This window comes from Talpa occidentalis, unplaced genomic scaffold, assembly GCF_014898055.3.
Source record: "Talpa occidentalis isolate TD23 unplaced genomic scaffold, MPIMG_talOcc4v2.1 talOcc4.6, whole genome shotgun sequence".
Taxonomy (NCBI): domain Eukaryota; kingdom Metazoa; phylum Chordata; class Mammalia; order Eulipotyphla; family Talpidae; genus Talpa; species Talpa occidentalis.
Window position 1 is genome coordinate 95,912,552 of NW_023604972.1, and position 21,854 is coordinate 95,934,405.

Below are 21,854 nucleotides of genomic sequence, written 5' to 3' on the forward strand. Positions count from 1 at the left end.
CCAAGAACAAAAGCTCTAACAGACTGAAGCACTCACTTCAATAAAATTCAAACAACCATCATTGGGTACAAAGGCTGTGATTTTTTTCCCGTTTTTGATCAACTGGACTCTCACACACTTCCGGATGGCAGAATTTGGCTGTTTGGCTTCAACTCCTCTGAAATAAAAAGAACAGAAAAGTGAGCTGGCTTTTTCAAAGGGGATTCATCTTAATTCACTAGGCACCAATGGAGGTCATGAAATTCTGTTTTTACCTTTCTAAGTTAATCATAATTATTAAACCCCTGTGAATTCAAGAAGCTTCCCCTCAGTGTTTCATTACTATGATAGGATCATTTACTAAAATAAAACAAAGGCATACAGGCAAATTCATGAGGCTCAATCTTAACTAACCTAGGGCAAGAAATTTCTCTTTAATGTAATTCCCTGACACAAAAAATTGTGATCACAAAATTGGTGTATGAGCTTAGATCAGTTCTCACACCATTAAAGCTCTCCAAATGTTCCCAAGTTCATTTCTTACAGGCTAACATTAGGATTAAAACCCTGCTACACATTTCATGTATGGCTATACAAAAACCTACAATTTATATCCCCCCCAAAAACCTTAAGGAGATAATGAACTTTCACTTACACTTTTTCCAGCACAATTCCCTTGGCATGGGAAGCGCCTCCGAAAGGATTGGCCTTTAGGGCAGTACCTAAATGGGCTTTTTTGTACTGTTTATCATGCCACTTTTGATCTCGTCGGTGGCTTCTGAGCTTCCTGGCAGTACGAAGACCGCGACACTTGCCTGAAAGTGAAAAAAAAAAAAATCACCTTATTTCCCGTGCAAATACACGCCGATCATATTTTTACATCTTCTATGACAGCAGCTCACCTGGGCTGCCAACTGGTAGGCATTACATCTCGGCACATAGACCAAACAACTGCCCAAAACCAAAATTTCCCATGAACCAACTTAAAAAGTGTTTCTCGGGTGCGTTCGCTCAAAGGAATGAGGCCCCACGCCAGTGGAGGGGCAGCGACCGCCACCAGGTCCCCTCGTTCGGGAGCCCGGAGGCCTCCACGCCGCTCGGGCCCTTCCTGCGCCGGGCCATGTGCCTGCGGGAGCAGCGCTCCCCGACCTTCCCCTACTGGGCGTCCATTCTGCGTCCAACTCAACGATCTGCTCCGACCCCTATGCCTGTCCCTGAGACCCCCCACCAAGTCCCGCCTTCGGCCCCCTTAGCCCGGCCCGGCTCAACTCACCCATCCTGCCGGCGCCGAGGGCCTACGCAAAAGGGAGAACCTGCACGAAAGGAGCCACAAGGCACCGCGAGCAAGCCCCGCCCAGCCAAGGACCCCGCGTGGCTGTCCGCGCAGTGCCTGACCAGAGACCGCACCGCCGGTTTGAATACGACACGTTTGCACCACTTTGCAGACGACATAAACCAGAATCTGCATTTTATTTCATCTTCATGAAATTCAGAGGTATCTACTTTGCGTCTTTTATTTCTTTTCATGTGAATGCCGGAGACAGAAGGAACACGGACGACCAGCTCCAGACCCACTCGCAGGCGCTCTGGGCAAGCCCACGGGGGCGGGGCCAGGCAGCGGAACAGGGGGCGGGGCCTGGGGCGGAACGGGGGCGTGGCCAGGCGGCAGGACGGGGGGCGGGGCCTGGCAGCGGAACTTGGGGTGAGGCCCAGGCGTGATGTCTGCGGGCGGTCGTGTGGATGCCGTCTGCTCAGTGTGGGAAGGTAGACCGCTGAGCTTTAATTCTTCCTCACAGGCAACATAGTACCGTGGAAAGATTTTAGGGAGGCAGTGTGGTGTAGGAATTAAGAACTTTATACCAGCCCTTAAACTTCAAAGCTGCCATTTACTGGTTGTGTGACCTTGGGCTATATTCGTTTAACTCTTGAAACCTGTTTGTCCCGTAAGATCAAGTAGATGTGAGGGTTTTCTGGACTGTTGGTTCATTCCACGAATATTTAAAAAAAAACAAAACAAAACTTCTCTGTGCTGCACTGATCTAGGCATTGGAGATACAACAGTTGGCAAGAAAGTGAAGGTTTCCCTTACAAAGATTATATTATAGTCTAGATGGGAGGAGACAGTACACAGTGTTAGCCAAAATACAATTTTACACACTGATAAGTGCTTTAGAGAAAATACAGATAGAGGATAGTGATTAGGGGTGAGGGTGGCTGCTCTGTATAGTGTGGTTTAAGTAGACATCGTGTCGAGAGCCTAAAGAGGGGTAACCAGACAGACAAGCATGTGAGATAGAACCTTCCAGGAAGAGACATTCTCAGCTAGAATGGACTGGTGCTCTTCAGGAACTAAAGGACCAGGGAAGGGGAGCTGAGGGAGTGAGGAGTTGTGCAGCACTAGATGAGGTCTGAGAGGTGCATAGTGACACGTGGGTAATCCATGGTAAAAAACTATTTGCTCTCCAGATAATTTAATGCCATTGGAAGTTTTGCTGCAGGAGAGTAACAAAAGAAGATTTTAATTTTTGTAGGACCACTCTGGCTCTTGTGAGGAGAAAAAAATCTGTAAAATGAGTCTGTAAGGCCAGTTGGGAGTGTATTGTAATAGTTCAGTTGAGAGATGATGACTTGAACTGTTAGTGCTGTACTCTAACCAAAGCCCAGTGGAAAGGTAGCATTGAGCAAGTGTGGAAGAAGGGTGAGATGAAGATTGAATTGTCTTTTGGATTTGGTGATGTGGAAGTTGTTGGTGTCTTTGTTAAATGGGGAATCCCATGGAGTGGTGAAAATGTAAGTCTGATTGGATTGGAGCAATAAGAATATGAGAGAGAAGGAATTATAGACAGTAACTATAGGTAATTTTTGCAAGGAATTTTTCTATAATGTAATGAGAAAATGACTAACTATGAAAGTTTTTTGTGGTGCCAGGATGGGTTTGTTTTAGATGACGGGTCTTCTGACCTTTTTGTATATGCTGATGTGGTTTTTCCAATATAGAACAAAAAGTGTATACTTTATGAAAGAAAGAGGATAGTTATACAAGAAAGTTCTTCCGTAGACTAGAATGATGCCCAAGTGGAGGAATTGACCTTTGAAATAAAAGTAATTTATCTGTGGTAGTAGAGAAGATAGAATATAGAGAGGGATATAGCTGCAACTTAATTGGAAGATTTGTTGATGGCAAAAATGTGGAACTTTTGATTTATTTTTCTCAATATAATAAGTAAGTAGCAAGGACATCAGTGAAGACAAAGGGTAGGCAACATAGGTTTGAGGAGAGAGTCAAGTGAAATCATCTATGATAGGAACACTTGCATTAAATAGTGCTTACTCTGTGCCAGATTCAATTTTAGGTGATTTATATTTAATAATTCATAACACTAAAAGATGAATACTTTTATTGCCCCATTTTTACTGAAGTATAGTCTTAGTCCATCCAGGATGCTATAATACAATGCCATAGGCTAGGTGGGTTATAACCAACAGTAATTTATTTCCTATGATTTTGGTGACTGGAAAGTTCAAGATCAAGGTGCTGACAGATTTATTGTCTGGTGAGAACCAACTTCCTAGTTCATAGATAGGTTTTTTTTGTTTGTTTGTTTGTTTGGCTGGCATCTCAAATGGCTCTCTGTGGTCTCTTATATATTGTTTTCCCTCCAGTTTTATTGATATATATTTGACATACTGGGGTCTCTTTATAAGGACACTAATTCCATTTTGAGTGCTCTGCTCTCATGACCTAATCACCTACTAAAGCCCCCACTTACTAAAACCAGCACATTGGGGATTCGACTTCAACATGAATTTTGCCTCCTAATCTAGAAATGTGGGAAGAAATTGACAAAATGATGTGGGATTGTTGGAAGTTACTAGGATTCATTTGTGACTAGTCATAAGGTGATATCAGAATGGTTTTGTATAATCTTTGAGATTTATTCGGTGTAGTGACTGAGTAGGTGGAGAGTTGGGTTTTAGTAGAGCTGGGGGTGAAAGCACAAGGGAGTTAAATAATTGCAAAGAAAGGATTGCACTGAACTATGATATTGAAATTGGAGGAGTAAAAAGCCAGGAAGAGAGAACATCTGAATGCCTTGCCCTGCTATATATAAGAAATTTCTATGAAGGTAAGTTATTGAAGTATTAGTACAAAAGTAGATAAAGTAGCCAGTGAATAGAACAGAGAATCCAGCAAGAGACTCATGAGTATAGAATATTATTAAATAACAGAATTAAATCTCAAATCAAGGCATAAAGAAGGAACTGGCAAGCAGAGATGTGGTTAGTCAAATAAAATTGTATCACCATCTCATGCTTTAAAAAAAAAGACCAAAAAACCACCAATGCCAGATCCGTTAAGGACTTAAATGTCAACAATATTTTAAAAGTCTTAATATAAAAAGGAAAATATTTCTAAACAAGATAAAAAGAAAAGTGATAAATTTAGCTATTTTAACAACTTGTGTTCAACAAAGACCTGAAAGAAAGCAAAAAAACAAGTTACAAACTGAGTTGATACCCACAGTTACAAACTGAGTGTTCATGTAATGATGGGATGATTTATTCCTTGAAAGTTTTGTAAAATGATTTGGATCTGGGGGTTTCTTGTTGGGAAGATTATTAACCATAGCCTGTATTTCTTTAATAGGGCCACTCATAGACTTGTGATTTCTTCTTAAGTCAGACCTGGTAAGTCATTTTTCTAAGAGTTTGTCTATTTCAGTTAAGTTTTCAAAATTGTTGAAAGCTGTTATGACATTCATTTACGTGTGTGTGTATTGTTGCTTGAAGGTTTTTAACTTTGAATTTAATTTATTTAGTAGATATAGTACTATACATATTATTACTTTAGTGAACTTTCGCAGTGTGCGCTTTTCCATTTCATTTCAGTTGCCAAATGTATGGACATAGTGTAGTTTGTCATGAAGGCATGGTGTGTTTTTTACAAATTGAAAGCTTGTGACAGCACTATGTCTATGGTGTTACTTTTTCAACAGTGTGTGCTCATTTTGTATGATGTGTCACATTTTGGTAATTGTCACAATATATAAAGCTTTTTGCTATTATTATGTCTCTTATGGTGACCTTTAATGTTACTGTTTTAATTGTTTTGGAGTGTCACACACTGAACCTAAATATGAAGGCAAAAGTAATCTATAAATGTTGTGTTCTGATTGCTGCACAGCCAACCTTTCCCATTCTCTCTCCCTCTTCTTGAGCTTCTATCCCCTGAGACATAACAATATTGAAATTAGGCCAATTCATAACCCTACAGTGGCTTCTAGGTGTTCAAGGAAAGGGAAAAGTCGCATGTCTTTCGCTTCAATCTGTAGCTAGAAATGGTTACACTGGGCGAGGGAGGTATGAGAATCTGAGAAAGGTCGAAAACCTCTGTGCTAGCCTATTGTGAATGCAAAAGAGAAGTTCTTGAAGGAAATTATAAATGCTACTCCAGTGAACATCCAAATGTGAAGAAAGAACAGCTTTATAGCTGATTCCTTAAGGGAATTCTTTAGATTAAGCCAAAACTTAATCTAGACAAGGTTCTCACTCTCATCAATTCTTTGAGGGCTCAGAAAGGTGAAGAACCTGCAGAAAAATAGTTTGAAGCTAGCAGAGGTTTGTTCACTAAGTTTAAGGAAAGACACCATCTCTAGAAGAAAACGTCATCAGGAAGTGCTGATAAAGAGGCTGCAGCAAGTTATCCAGAAGATCTAAGATAATTGACAGGTGGCAACCCTAACAACAGATACTCAGTGTAGCTCAAACACCCTTCTATTGGAATAAGATATCATCTAAGACTTTTGTTACTAGAGATGAAAAGTTTATGCCTGGCTTTAAGACTTCAGAAGATAGACTGATTCTCTTTGCTAGGAGTTAATGCAACTGGGGACATAAAATTGAAACCAATGTTCATTTGTCATTCTTAGGAATTTGCTAAATCTGTTGTGCTTGTTTTCTTAAATGGAATAACAAAGCTTAGATGACAGCACCTGTGTTTCCATTGTGATTTACATTGAATATTTAAGCCCATTCTTAAGAACTGTTACTCAGTGAAGAAGACTTATTTCAAAATATTAATGTCCATTGACAGTGAATCTGGTCACTCAAGAGCTCTGATGGAAATATGCAAGGACATTTATGCTGTATTAATACCTGCTAATGTAACATCCATTTTGCAGCTCATGGTTCAAGTAGTAATTTTGACTTTCAAGTATTATTATTTATTAAGTACATTCTAGGAGGCGATAGCTACCATAAATAGTAATTCCTCTGATGGATCCAGACAGTAAATTGAAAACTTCTTGGAAACACCTTTCTAGATGCCATTTCAACATTTGTGATCAGAGGAAGAGTTACCCTGCTTGCTAGTATTTCCTTTCAAGTAAAATTCAATTTGTGCAGCTCCTGATTTCTCTGTCAATTTACTCATTCTGTGCCAAGTGAGGAAGGGTGACATTCTATGGTAAATTTAGAAAAATTGGTCTGGGCATAATCAGCCCTCCTTTTTGGGACCCACGATGCATATGGTTTCCTGTTTCTTCTGGGCAGGCCTCTTTTCCCTATCAAGAGACCAGGGCTGCTCTCAGAGGCTGCCATGTCTATCTTCTGCTAGCGGTGAGGGAGGGGTTCAGTTCCAATCCATTTTATTTCTACACTAAGTTTTGTCCATCATTCTGACCTTTTGCAGTAATAAAGTAGTATTGCACCTGCTTATCTTACCCCTTGTCTTATTTCTCAATTGACTTAGTACCTATATAGGCCAGAAGGGTGTTGTTATTTGACTTCTCTCAAAGCCCCCCTGAAGAAAGATTGGTTTTCATGAATTAGATCAGCTGATGAGGAGATTGAGGTAAAGGGTGATGCTGATTCTTTATACCATTTTGGGGAGAAGTTACCTTTTGGGGAGGAATAGCCAGTGGTTTTTACAATGTTTACAATTGATATTGGAACATTCAGAATAGTTAGAAGTGATTTCTAGTGTGTTAGCTATAAAACTTGAGGCAGCAGTTACTATGGAAATGTGACAAGTTAGAATAACTGTTTTAAGTAAGAATGCAGAAGCAGTTAGACTGATGATTGCATACTTTGTATAACTAGTAGTGATGAATGTTGAGTGCTTCATTTTACCTGATTAAATTATTAAGCAGTTTTTTTTTTCCTTTACCCAAATGAATAGGATTTCTTGTCCTAAGTCTACCTACTTTTTGGTTCGTGATTATTTCTTCTCACATCAATTCCAAGGTGAAACTAAAGAAACACATGTATTGCTATTTAATCTTTCTAATATTCAGTTCTGATTTTTAAAATCTTGTTATTATAATTAAAATATGTGTAGGTTCTAGGGGGAATTGGCAAAGCAGTTCTTTAATGCCTGTAGTGAAATTCCTGGAAGGGAGTTATTCTCCAGGTGTTCTCTGTCTTGGCTGAGGACCAAACAAAAAGAAACTAGGTTTCTGTTTCAACAGGGGCCTTTTCTTTCAGAAAAGAAAGATTGTATATTTGCTAGGAAAAGGAAGATAATTTTCTTCATTCATGGAATAATAAAAATTATAAGCTCATTCCCTAGAGAGGCTTAAGGATAGGATCAGTTAGCCAGATCTATGCTGTCAGTGAGTTCAGTGGGGATCAGTTGATCTTTGGTGATGGGGAATGATCAGGGGTAATTCTTTCAACCTTTGTATTCCATAGTAAAATGAAGATTAGCATTATTTCTAGATTATTTAAATATAGTAGTATATAAGTTATTATAATGTATACATGCAAAACATTCTGTAAAGGTGAATGTACATACACAAAAATTTAAAATGGATTAGCTTGGATGTAAGACCTGAAACCATTTAATACTTCAACGAAAACAAGTCATATACTCCTTGACATCAGCCTTATAGATGTGTTTGGGAACTCAACTCCAATGTTAAGGGAAACAGAAGCAAAAATAAATCAGCGCTACTACAACAAACTGAAATGTTTCTGCACAGCAAAAAAACTTCAAACTGAAAATACACCCTACTGAATGGGAGAAGATATTGGTGAATAATATATCCTACAAGGAGTTACTATCCAAAACATGCAAAGAACACATAAAACTCAGTGATAAAACACCAATTGAAAAATGGGCAGATGATCTGAACAGATAAGACACCTCTTATTATTACAGCAATGTAAATCAAAACAACATTGAGATATTTCACACATGTGAGATGGGTTGTTATACAAAAGACAAGAAACAAGTGTTGCAGGACATATGGAGAGAATGAAAACGTACACACTGTTGTTGTGAGTTTAAATTGGTACAGTCTTTATGGAAAATAATGTGGAGATACCTCAAAAAATTAGAAATCCCATATGATCTAGTTATTCCATTTTTGGGTATGTACTTCAAAATATAAAAACACTAATTTGAAGAGATTTATCCATTCTCATGTTTGTTGTAGCACTATTTATAATAGCCAAGAACTAGAAACATCATAAGTGCCCATTGATTGACAAAATGATAAGATGTGTGAATATAGACATGATGGAATATTCTTTAGCTGTGACAAATATGAAATCCTGCAACAACATGGATGGACCTAGAGGGAATGATGCTTAGTGATATAATCCACACAGAAAAAAGACAGACATTGTATGGTTTCACTTGGAGGGGTATATATAGAAAATAGACAGACAGATGAACTAAATAAAACAAAAAGTAAACTTTTTGAATGCAATATCAATTGATGGCTGCCAGAAAGGAAGAGGGAAAAGGGTATGTATATCTGGAAAAAGGAGACAGTGGAATGGTGAAGGATAGACTTGGGCTTCTTGGTGTGACTTTACTGTGATAGACACACATGATGATTCTCAAAAATGAATACCTGAAACTTATACAATGTTATAACATATTATGCATATATAATGTTAATTAAATTCTTCTACATAAATATACAAAGTTTTGAGCATTTTATTTTACTAAGATTTTATAAGTTAAATAATGTAATGCAAAATTTTTTTTCCTAAATTGAAAGAGAAAGAAGGAAAGAGGGAGGAAATGGAAGAAGAGAGAAAGAAAAAAAGTGAAGGTACTCTGATTTCATAAGTTACACAAAGGAGAGGAATAATTTTTCCAATTATTAAAAACACTACTTCTTAATCATGTGGGTACCAGAATTCCTGTTTGATTTTGAAGATAACCAAAATAATTGAATTGGTAACCAGTTCATAGATAATGATCATTTTTAATATTATGGAATAATGTGCTCATATACCAATGAATTAAAAATTTTTGCTTAAATAGATTTTAAGTGAAATTTACAAATTTATGCTAATCATTTAGCTAAAAAAACATCTTGGATTTGTTACTGAGTAGTTGTACTCAGTGCTCTTTTTGAAACAAAGTATGCTGATTAATTTTATTCCAGTAAAATCCAGTTTGCTCTTATTTTAAACAGTGGCCTAAAATATAAAGTGTAGATGTCATCATCATAAGCAACATTTTTAGCATATATTCACTATGTGAGTTTTACCTTCGTGGGTTAAAACTGTGATTCTCATCCCTGTCAATGTGGGGACCTTGCAGATAAGTGCTGGGAGCATTTTTGAATGTGAAGGAAGCCTTAACCCAGAGTCTGAGAGGCTCTCCCTTGCCCACAAACCTCCCTTACTAATCAAAATGCCTCTATTATTATACTAAATTTATTATCTAGAAATCCCTTCTAGTAAAGGTTCTTTAGTATTGCAACTAATAGAAAATGTGCTGAGAACAAGAGCCAACTTACTGGAGGGATGCTGGGGTAACTCACAGACCCCAGCAGCATGAGAGATGCATACTGACCTCATGAAAAGAGTAGAATCAAGAATTGTAAGGCTACTTGAATTCTTCAAAAGAGTTATTTATGATTTGTCTCTTAAGCTCTTATGTACTTACCTCACTTTACCCTTCATTTAATCAGTTATTGTCTGGAATGGAGGTAAGAACAGTTTCAGCAAAGGTCACTGGTTTGCTAGGTGAAATATCCCAAAGGTACTTATCTCAGCAATTATATCTCCACATTTCTGCACAATACTGAGCTGGGAGCTTCTTGGACTATGGACTATGACATTATTATCTTGTATTACTGGTATCCAGTGCATGCCAGTGTTTATCTAATGGAAAATTTATGAAAGAGCAAGCCACCTGTCTCAGTTTGAGAAAAGTAACATTATATATATATATATATGTTATTCATATATTCATATATATATATATATATATATATATGAATGAGACACTAATCTGACACATTATCCACATTCCAAGAAGTCAAGGGGAAATCTAAAGGAAGAAACATTAACATTTAAATCAAAAGCATTTAGAGGTATTTCATTTACTAACCTGATTCTAATCAACTAAGAAGTTGATGAAAATTGGTAGAAATCATGGCAGCAATTAGATTCTGAACTTTATAGAGTCTGTATTAGTTTGAATTCTTCAGAGATCCTTTCTCTCTCTCCACATCCATATTTATAACATCTATATCTATATAAGGAGCATTTCCTATATGGAATTTACTCATGCAGTTATGGAGGCTGAGAAGTCCCAAGATTTGCATTGAGCAAGCTTGAGACCCAGGAAAGCCAACAGTATAGTTGTAGTCTTAGGTAAAGCCCAAGGCAGAAGAAAACCTAGGTCCCCATTCTAAGATAGTCATGTCAGAAGGTGAGTTCTTTCCCTTACTCCAACTTTGTATTCTATTCAGATCTTCAATGGATTGGATGAGGCCTACCCACATTGATAGGAGGGGAATGATATTTGCCCATCCAACTAGTTCATAGATTAATCTCATTCAGAAACACCCTCAGAGACGCATCCAGGGTAATGTTCAGGCAAACATCTGGGCATCTCATGGCCCAGTCAGGTTGATAGACATTAACCATCACAGAGTCATACTCCTCCCTCCATGCGGAACAATACTTACATACATAATTTTGCTAATAAACAGAGTTTTGTCTATTTGTATTTTCAAGCTGTTGAGCTCTATGAATAATTGAATTAGTTGATTTTTCATTTATGGTTACCTAAATATTCAGGCCCTGGAACTATGTTACATCAAATAACTTTTTTTGGCACTTTTGATAGTTTTATTCATTTATTCTGTACATTTTACTGAGCACCAACTTGAGCCATCAGCATATTAGTTCTAGTTCTATATTGGTTAATTAGACACAATCCCCGTTTTGGAAATTTAAGAGACAGTGGTCAGTTTAAGATGGCATCAGATGATAGTCCTTGCTTTGCTCCCAAGAGAAAAATGTGAAAGTTATCTACAAGATCACTAAACCCAGAGGGCCTCATCACTTGGGCAAAACTGGAGCACCTCTTGGCCATTGGAGACCTTTGTGGATCATACCTAGGGGAACACTGGAGAAATTCATGCTTCAGTAAACAAGAGGTATGTGGAGAGAAGTGCTTGAAGGCTCTGTTGTGGTGTAGGGAGGCTGCAATAAAAACTGTGGTGCTGCTTGTGCAGGGGCACTGAAGGTATGGGCACACACCCTGAACATAGGGGACACATGTGGAGGAGCTAGGGTATTCCCAGCACCCGGTTCCCAGTGAAAAAGAAAAAGAACAGTGTGTTGGGATGGGCTTACCATTCCCCACACTTGGTGACTGGTACTCACCTAGTGAAGTGCAGACTGCAGATACTCAGGTGTGCAATCCTAGAGAGAAAGGATATTGGTGATGCCATAGGATGAGCCTGCCTCTCCTTCCCCTGCACATTCCTTCCAGTAATTGGATCACTCCAGGCCTTTTCCCCCACCGCTGTTTTAATGGCTACAGATCAGGTCTCTTGATCTATGGAGGCTGGGAAAGGCCAATAAATTAATAATTAAAAATAAAACCATGGCACCATCTGTTGGAAAAGTAGAAGTGGTACAAATCTATTCATGACTACTATTTATACTTAAAAAAAAAGTAATGCAATCTAAAGACAAAAAAATGCAACACAAGGTATTGTAGAGATTGCAGGGGAAATATGTCATTGCAAGGAGTAAACTACTCTCCAGATTCCAAGCACAAAGACATGGAAGACTTTATCTTTCTATCAGAGCTCAAAAATTACCATGGTGAAGATATTCAAAAATGAATGCAGGGAGCACTAGAGGGGTGTGAGATAATCCTCACAGAGGGAACAATGTATATGGAAAGCCACTGAGGTGCAAAACTTGTCCTGCGGAGGGTGTTGAGAAACTGAGTACAAGCCAATGTACTGAAATATGTTGGGGAAAATCGTTTGCATAATATTAAATGATAGACCAACTAAGTTCAGGTGGCTCAGGGCTTCATAGAAGGTAGATGGACTTGGTTTTGGTATCAGTGTTTGAACACCGTTGAACATTTGACTAATGGTATTTTGGTCCGAGATGGAATGTCTAATGACTGGCTGACCACCCCATGAGAGCACAGTTCTATAGGGTCAGATATGATAGCGGGAAGATTAATTTTTGATACTCAAATTTTCAGTAACATTTCATTTAGTAATTTATTGTAAATTAAAAATGAAGCAAATTCAAGCAGTATGTTCAATTGAAAAGGCAGCATGAATGAACATTTTCTCTTCTCTTAGGGATACCATTGAAGGAAAACTTTCTGTGTGTCTCTGCATATTCTATAGCAGCTGCAAGTGAGTGGGTTACTTCTTTTCTTCCTGCACTGTGTGTGTAGAGCAAACAGCCTTGAAAGGTAGAAAGTGTGTCTTCAGGCAGGTTACCTTATAGCCTTGGGAAGTCAGGGTTTCTCTCTTCAAATGAAACTCTCTGTACAAGCATCCATCTACCCATCTGGATTCATCCTTCTGCACTTTTCTTTAGGCAAGGGGAACTGCCGTAAATACCAGTGGTCATGCTGTTTGTTGTGTGGTGAGTAATAAATTCCTTGGCCTCTGACCCAGGAAACTTGTGTCTCCTGTCTGCATCCGTGAAACTGTGGCAGTTTGATCTGTTGGCTACTTGATCAGTCTGAGAGCCTTCATAGTTCTGGACAGGCTGCTCAGCCATCTGAGCAGGGTGGTACAATGCCAGGCAGGTGATACCTAGTGCTTTGCAGCCTACAAGCTATCATATTAGCATTTTTTTGTCACTGCTTTTCTCCTCCAAAGTCACAGGATGAGCTATTCTCAGACAATCACATCTTAAGTGTGACTTCTATTCTCAAATACACGTGTGAAATCTACTAGCAACTTATTATTTTGTCTTAAATATTCTTAACCAAGTGGGAAAAAAATTCAACAGAATGTTATATTAAATTTTAGCATCAAGCCATAAAAATATATTAAAATGATACTCAATTTAAAAGAAATAATTTTGAGTGTATATATGTGCCTGAAAATATAACTGAAGCCTATTTCCGTAAAAGATTATTATATGGTAAGCAATGAGGGCTAACACTATGTGTTCTGAGTATTCACAGAATTATTATTATCACAGTGGAGGATCGCCATAGGCTTGGGCTTGGCCCTTTTGACCAGGGATTTTGGAGCAGTATAATCAGACCCTGCCACTGCTACCATGATAGACTTTGGGGTGTCGCTCTGTCAGCTGGAAGAGGTGTTCTGTGTTGCCACTGTCCAGTACTGTGGCCACTAGACACATGAGGCTACTGAGAACTTGAAATTCTGCCTAGTCTGAATTGATATGATATGAGAGTATATTATATACCAGTTTTTAGACTTAGGGCAAAAAAGGAATAAAATATTTTAATAATTGTTAAAATTAATATTTCAAATACTATTTTAGATAAATTAAATATATTAGTAAAATTACTTTTACATTTTTAAAAAATTCTTTCACGGCTGTAAACAAGTTTAAATTACATATGTAGTTGTCCTTACATTTCTATTGCACATCTGTTCTAGATCCTTGCACATCAGCACACTCCCCAGTGAGCCACCTCAGCATCATCTGGAAGCATGTTAGAAACAAAGAATCTCATGCTTCATCCAGACCTACTGAATCAGATTGTATTTTAATGAAATCCCAGGTGATTTGTATGCATGTTAAAATTTGAGTAGCAGAGAATCCCTATGCTAAGATTGCCAGGTCAAGCAAATAAAAATACAAAATGCCCAGTTAAATTTAGGTAAACAATAAATAATTTATTATCACTTGTCCCAAATATTACACAGGACCTACATATATTAAAATTATTTGTTGTTTTTCTGAAGTTCTAATTTTACTGGGTGTCCTATATTTCTTTTTTTGCGAACCTGCCAAAAATCAGACACCTCTTGTCCAGAATCAGGAAAAGAACAAGAGGTAAAAGGAGAGGTCAAGAGTAGACGTTGGGGGAAATGAAAGAAAGGAAAGAAGAAAAGGAGGTAAGGGAAGAAGTAATAAGACAGGACATAGAAAGGCAACATTAATGGCTGTGACCTTTTCTGATTTATAATTTTTATTGGCATTTCTGCAATTTCTGGGAGAAATTTCTGGCATTTCTTCCTCATTTCTGCAATCCCTCCTGCCCCCAGTCATTGCACTTAAACCTCTCATTTTCTATAGGGGATTAGGCTATGTATAATAAGCCAGTAGGAGAAAGATACATACTGGGTGTTTTTACTCATATGTGAAATACAGAGAAACAAAACAAGAGGTCAAATCACAAACAAAATCACAATCACAAATCACAAACCAAACCAAATCACAAACAAACCCTAGGAATCTGACTATAAAATTGAGGTTACCAGAGGGGACGGTGGAATGTGGAGAGCAAAGTGTAGAAGGGGCCTAGAGGACTGTGGTGAACTATGCGTGCTTTGTTTGTGGGTGTGATGTGGTAACATACATCCAAAGAGATGTTTACCTATACCTCTGAATCATACACAATGTTGTAAACCAATATTATTTAAAAAAAAAATTGTTATGTGACAGTCTCAAAAGAACATAAATTTCTAAGAAATGCTCATTGGCATAGAGATATTTTCTCTAAGGATCTGTTCCTAATAATTTGTGATTGATTTAAATAAACAATCTAAGTAGACTCATTGGTTTTACTCTGGATTCTAAATTAAGCTGTATTAAGTCCCTTTCTCCACCTTTCCTCACATGTAATACATCCTGGTAAATTAACTGGCCTTTTATTGGAGGAATGTGCTGTCAGTCACAAGGCATGAAAAGGTACTGCCTCTGCAATGTTTGCATTTATGAATTAACAGATGTGGTTGGCTTGAAGAAACACATTCATTTCTTGATGGGAAGAAAAATCTTGTTTAGTTTTTCACTTATATTTTTATTCATGGGATTTTCACTAACTTTGGACCAGATACTTGCCAGGAAGAATGTAAGGTGAGTAAATTCACATCTTTTAAAGCAATGTATTCATGAATATCAGTGCAAGTGTGAAATTGGGTGATTCTGTAATTTCTTTATATTGTTACATAACTACATTTTGTTGACAATTCAAAATGGATACACTAGATTATTCCTTAGCTAAATTAATTGAACTAAATTAATTGAACTACAATTTATAAATAAGAGACAAATATATAATCTGTATCATAAAAGAAAAGAGTTATTTGTTCAAAGTACACAAGAAGCATTTGTATTATGCATGAAAGTATATTTATGAGAAAATGATTCCTAAAATCAGTGTGCAGGGTTTTTGTTTATTTTTATATACACTTAGAAGTAAATGTTGTTTTTACACTTTCTCCTGTTATTATTGTGTGAGAAGAGAGTAAGGAACAATTTTAAAACCTCAGAAATATATAATGTGTCCCCTTAGAAAAGGCGTGAAATCATTTTAACTGACGAAAAACGGAAATAGTGTGGCATATGCCCTATTTAAAATGAACAAAATTTGTTTGTATTTCCTTTGTTCTTTTGGCTTATTTCCATTACATCTAAGATAAGCTGCAAAGATTTATCTATGTAAAAGAATAGTCAGAATCGAAATAGCAATTAATTGATGTCATATCTCTCAGTTACTCCTGATGTGCCATCTCAACAAATGCATCAGGGAATTTAGTGGGAACACAAAGGATAATGGCAAGTAGGATGGTAGGCAGAAGCTTGTGTTCACGGGTGCAAGCCCCCCACCCCGCCCCATTGTTTCCAAATCAGTCATTTCCTTCAGGTTCACTTTCAAATAATAAGTGACCTATACTTCCTCCGGTTTATATAGAAATGACTGCTTTGTGAATTACGTACACCAAGAACTATAAAAATCCCAGTACTGGTTTTGAAGCAAGGTTAATAGGTTTAAATAATCTTAGCTTCAGAAGAGATCCTGGAAATCACACAAATCAATGATCATTTTAATTTAATAATATGACATCTAAATTCTTTATGAAGGAAATAGCAGTGCTGTTTTGTGAATATTCTTTCAAATCATGAATCTAAAAATATTTTTCTATTCTGTGAGACAATTTAATGTTCTTATGTCTCTAGAAGGAATGATTTTATTTTAAGCTTGATGTATGTTTCCTAAGCTTAGAAAGAGCAGGGGTAACCACTCTTACATATTTCTTCCTCAAATTGGGTTTGTACTTAAACAAAAGGAGATTTTTTTTTCACCCCTCTCAGACAGAATTCCATTTTCCACTTCCTTTTCAGGGTTTGTTCTTTATTAGTTCATTCATGCATATAACATTTAAAAAATTGGTATTTTTAAATAACTAGGTACAGTGCTAGGGCCTGGGTCTGCAATGCTGAGCAAATCATAGTTCCTGCCACCATGGGGTTTTAAGTCTAATGGGGGAGGTGCTGGTGAATCAAGTGATAGATATTATTATAAACTGTGAAAAGCGCTATGGAGAAAAAGAGGGGCATCTATGAGCTCATTTAATAAGGGCACCTGAACTATTCTGAGAAGTTAGACTAGTGATGTTTTAGCTGTGAACTTGAGGATGTGTAGGAAATAAACAGGAGGTAAGGGAGAAGGGAGAACATTGCAGATGGAAGAAACAGTAGCTGATAAAACTCATGAGGGAAGAAGAAAACATGAAGCATTCAGGGAACAGAAGAACCAGAGAGGGGAGGAGCTGAAACAAGAGGAGTTGGCAGGCTGAGGTCTGAGAGTCTTGTAGGCAATGGAGACAATGTGGTCTTCATCCTGAGTAAAATTATGAGGAGCTACCTTACGTGAGCCTCATCTTCACTGAGGCATACTTGGAAGACTCGTGATGGAGCACTTAGTAATAATAAATATGGCACCAGCTACTAGAAATCAAAGGCTCTTAATTACTTTTCTGGTATTGCAAAGGTCCCTTTTACTGGAAAAAGAGTCTGTGTATTTAGTATTATTTTAGGTTTAAATTTTTTTTAATTTATTCACACAAGTAATTTTTATCATATAATTATTTTCTTTTAAGATTTATTTTTATTTATTTATGCATACAAGAACTGGGGTACAGGCCAGAGGTATGGGGGTGAGAGAACTCACCAGAGACAGAGTAGGGAGCAGAACAGGCAGATCTACTGCTAATGGGAGCAGCAGAGACAGGAGAGGTCTGCTACGCCACGTGGGTTAACTCCCTGGCCAGGGATCGAACTAAGGTAGCAGTGGCTGGTGATAACTTGATAGCACTAAGATTTAACCCCTTCGCCACCAGGGAGGCCCTAATCATATAATTCTTTAGTTCCTACTTTATTTAGAGATTATGTAGGGATGAGAAAATGTACCTATCTTTTGGTTTTATGTGGCTTCCTATAAAACCTCATTAATTTGACTTAAATGTGGGGCAAGGCCTATCTAAATTGTGATTTATTTTGCTAAGTAGTATAGCCACATATAATATGCTCATGATCATAGACTCGTGAAATGAAAATGAGCCTGCGTTGTGTAGTAAAAGATTTTCATTAGTGAACACAGAATTTTTTTTTAAGATTTATTTATTCATATGTACCAGAGCTGGGATGTAGGCCAGAGGTGTGGTGGGGAGGTGAGAGGATTCACCAGAGACAGAGTGGGGAGCAGAACAGGCAGACTGACTGAAATACACTGCTGAAGGCAGCAGCTGGGGAGACAGGTAAGGTCTGCTGTGCCATGTGTGTTAGCTCCCTGCCTGGGGATCGAACTCATGCTGCAGTGGCTGCCAGTAGTTTCATAGTGCTGAGACTTAACTCCTCGCACCACCAGGGAGGCCCTGAACACGGAAATTTTAATTAGTAAAGCAAAATTTCAAGTAAAACATGTTTAGTGATGATAGCTTGTTCATTCCACTATCTATTTATACTTTATTCAGTAAACATTTATTAACATTTTAAACTCCTCTGCTAACTAGGTATTTCCAAATAGCTTGATAATTTTTCCTTACTTAGTCAAAACATATCTCATAATTTCCCATTATTTTTTATTCATTAAGATATTTTAAAACTGAATACTCAGCCCTGTATTGTGAAATACAATTTTTTACATAAATAAAACTCAAAGAAATTTAAAAAACTCTTTGTATATGGTTATATTATAGAATGTTTGGATATTGTCTGGGTGTTAGTGTTGCTTTCATATAATTAGTTACCTTTTTAATTTGCACTTTAATTTGCACTACAGAGTTTGGAGTTTAGGTAAATCTTTTGGCTAAAGAACGTCTCTCTTGTAGATACGTGATTGCTTTAATCAGAGTCTCACTTTTGCTGTTCAGGAAATTAAATTTCTTCCTGTTCCTACATGTGATTGGATTCTAAAGATTGATTCATGCTAATCTTACTCACAAGAAACTTAGTATAAATTAGTATGCTAATTTATAATTTTTCTTTCATTTTAAAGAAAATTTTATATGTATGTATGTCAATAAAAAATGAAACCTCACCAAGAACCTCTAAAATTTTCATAGTTTCTGTGTAGGATGCTTCACCGATAAATGGCACTCAATTTGTTTCAAAAGCATCTAATTACAAATTTTTTTTTTTTTTTGGTGGGACCCTCGCCCGTGACTGGGGATCTAACTGGCGCTGCAGAGGCTGCGGGCAGCCTCTCAACCCAGTGCTCAACTGCTGCGCCACCAGGGGAGGCCCTACAAAAAAAAATTTAAACTATCAAAAACTGGATGGGGTTTTTCCAAATGATACTTCAAATATTCATATCTATACATCTTCTGAGTATCAACTGTCTTCTGGATATCAACTGGAATGGCATAGACTATGATGACAACCCTTGACATAGTGTTCATGATAGGACATAATCCATTCTTGAGTTGGCACTGCACTTCCTCAGACTTAGGCCGCCTGTACAATTATCTTCTATTTCTGAGAGAACAGCTACATCAAACTGGCTTATCAGCTAAATCTCGTTGGTCAAAATACCTGCTAATCAAGCAGATTAATAAATTCAAAGCAGGAACCTTTTCATCATTTTTACTGTCCACTAAGAGCCTCACATGAGAGCGCCTTCTTGCAAGGTGCTGAATCAGTGAATGAGCCTCAGGTAACAAAGGTTTTTCAAGACAAACCAATAAAGCATAAAACTGTCTTTCCAATTTTGAAATAAAGTCTCTTTTTGTAAGCCAATTATTCATATACTCCAAGACACTAGTTACTGTTGTCCTGTTCATTCTGTTAACAGTACTAAGCAGGGGAGGAAAACCAATTTTGCGTAATCTGTTCCAGGACTTTTATTTGTGGCTGGTTCAACCACCTCTACAGCACATGATCTTTCACCCAGACAAAATTTTTTCCAGCCTTATTCATCTTGGCATTTTGGCATGGTCACATTGCTATCCAACTGTTGCAATTTCCAGTAACTTCTATGTCTGTTCACATTCTGTTGAATACTTGAAAACTGTGCCACTTGTTGCTGTTGCCACTGAAGTGTGGGGGAACATCCTTCAGGAGCAGGTTAGCATCTTGAAAGAGAAACATTCACACTTTGCTTCCTTTTAAACTTGTTTGGGTCAATTTGAGTTACCACGACATCTGGACAGTGAGCTGCCTCCATCTGGACCTGCCTCAGGTATTCCTAAGGCATTCTCAGTGGGTACCAAGGGATCAAAACCTTCAGCCAAATGTCAGGGCTCCACTGGCAATAGCCAGGGCATCAGTTCTTTCACTGCAGATTCCCCTAGTACCTATGCCATAGACTTCCTCTAGTCCCACTCTAATTTAAAATATTTAAAGGAAGGCATTTTCAAAAAGAATGAATTAGAAAAACAAACTAAGGCATGTATGTTTTTTTTAAAAAAAAAAACCAGTGGACCAAGATGCATAATAAATTATAGAAAAAATTATTCTCTAGTGAGCTTTTTTACTAGTAACAATTACCACATTTCAGAATCTCAACATCCAACCCGAAACATTTATTTCTTGTTTTACTTGTTAATGGCTACAGGTGGGCTACCAGCGCCCTGTTTCAACTCTTTCCCGTCTCTTCATTTTAAGACGCAGAGTGAAAGAACAGTCTCTATTTGGGCATGCCATTCTAATGACAAAGGGAAAAAGGCAAGAGGTGATAGACACAAGCTCATACACCACTGGCCCAATTGAGATATTGCCAAGCCCGATGATGGGACAGAAAATATTTCCCAATAACAGGGAGGTGTGAAGGCATATGTCAAAGGTAGGGATGTATATACCCCTGGAATTGTTCCCATGTTGAAAACAATTATATAATCCACCACACTGTCACAATACTTAAATATTATGCATAGACCATTTCTCAATTTGTTATTTAGACATTGTCTAATAATTCCTGTTATTTTGGATTTGCCTTGCTTTCATCCTCCCAACCCTGTGATATAGCTATACAGTTACATTACTTCTTTCTGTTAAAGATGTGCTTACACTTAGTGTGACTATACACTCACACACACACACACACACACACACACACATATTTCACAAATCAGTTCTTATACTGTAATTTCTTTTCTTTGTATAACATTTTCCTTTTCTCTTGAGTTGAAAATTACCTTTTTTCATTTGCAATATTTAAAATATGCAGGTTCATAATTATTTTCACAGTCCCATCATCTAACATGTAGTATAGTCTCTCAAATCCCCTTTTTACCTAGAGGACTTCCTTTTTTTTTTTAAAGATTTATTTAGGTATACAAGAACTGGGGTATAGACCAGAAGTGTGGAGGGTGAGAGGATTCACCAGAGACAGAGTGGGGAGCACAACAGGCAGATTGACTGAAATACACTGCTGAGGGGAGCAGCAGAAAAGACAGGACAGGTCTGCTGAGCCATGTGGGTAGCTCCCTGGCCAGCGATCAAACTCGTGCTGCAGTAGCTGTAGATAGCTTCATAGGTTGTGTCTTAAACCCCTTGCGCCACTAGTGAGGCCCCTAGAGGTCTTCCTTTTGATCTCCCTACTTTAGAGCCCTGTTGTCCTCTTGCTCCAATCTGAATTGATTGGCTCTTGTGCAATAATCATCCTTAGGCTTCTCTTCATCCCTCATTTGAGCTAGATCAACTGTTTATCAGAACCTATGTTTTCCTCTTGGTTTTCGCCCTTTGCTGGAATACACACTCCATTAGCTTTGGAAAGGGTATGAGATAGATATTTTCTAAATCCTTGCATAATTCTTGTTTTTTGTTTGTTCCTGAAAGCTAGTAAATATTCTTTGTCACAGATTCCAAATTGTATTACAAGTACTTTATCTCATAAATATCAACTCAAAATGGATCACGGATCGAAATGTAAAAGCTAAAACTTTAAACTTAGAGATAAAACACACGAGAAAAAAATTTTGTGACATTGTTAGGAAAATATTTCTCTAAGAACCCAAAAACTTACACCATAAAAGGAAAAACCAACCACACTAGACTTTATGAAAATTAAAAATTTGCTTTTCGAAAGTCACCATTAGGAATATGAGAAAACAAGATATAACAAGATGGATGAAAATATTTTAAGTGTATTTATCTGGCATAGGACTTTTATTTTTTTTTTTTTATTTTTTTTTTTTTAATAAATT

The 21,854-nt window shown here is 37.4% G+C and overlaps 2 protein-coding genes and 1 pseudogene across 13 annotated transcripts in view; 1 reads left to right on the top strand and 2 right to left on the bottom strand.

The window, feature by feature from the left end:
* RPS23 (ribosomal protein S23) lies at nt 1-1,538 on the bottom strand. Its single transcript, XM_037530283.2, has 3 exons — nt 1,253-1,538; nt 635-794; nt 1-157 (listed from the first exon to the last, which is right to left on the bottom strand). The coding sequence occupies exons 1-3, from the start codon at nt 1,254-1,256 to the stop codon at nt 16-18; spliced, it is 306 nt and encodes a 101-aa protein (XP_037386180.2). The 5' UTR covers nt 1,257-1,538; the 3' UTR covers nt 1-15.
* A 126-nt stretch (nt 1,539-1,664) lies between these two features.
* LOC119261454 (V-type proton ATPase subunit S1-like protein) overlaps nt 1,665-21,854 on the top strand; it is a 92,904-nt gene continuing 72,714 nt past the window's right edge. For 4 of the 12 annotated variants that reach the window (XR_008549099.1, XR_008549101.1, XM_054687875.1 and 1 more), the window contains exon 1: nt 11,803-12,626. Coding sequence is in view for 7 of the 12 variants with exons in the window: in XM_054687875.1 (XP_054543850.1) it covers nt 12,547-12,626 (80 nt within the window). In the remaining 5 variants the exon portion in view is untranslated. Of the gene's footprint in view, nt 4,107-4,627; nt 4,669-8,990; nt 9,045-11,802; nt 12,627-12,813; nt 12,862-14,127; nt 14,319-15,152; nt 15,283-21,854 lie in introns of those variants that run through there. The other 8 variants (XM_054687877.1, XM_037530790.2, XM_054687879.1 and 5 more) reach the window with 8 other exon arrangements.
* Nucleotides 19,203-20,012, bottom strand: LOC119261265 (gem-associated protein 2-like; annotated as a pseudogene).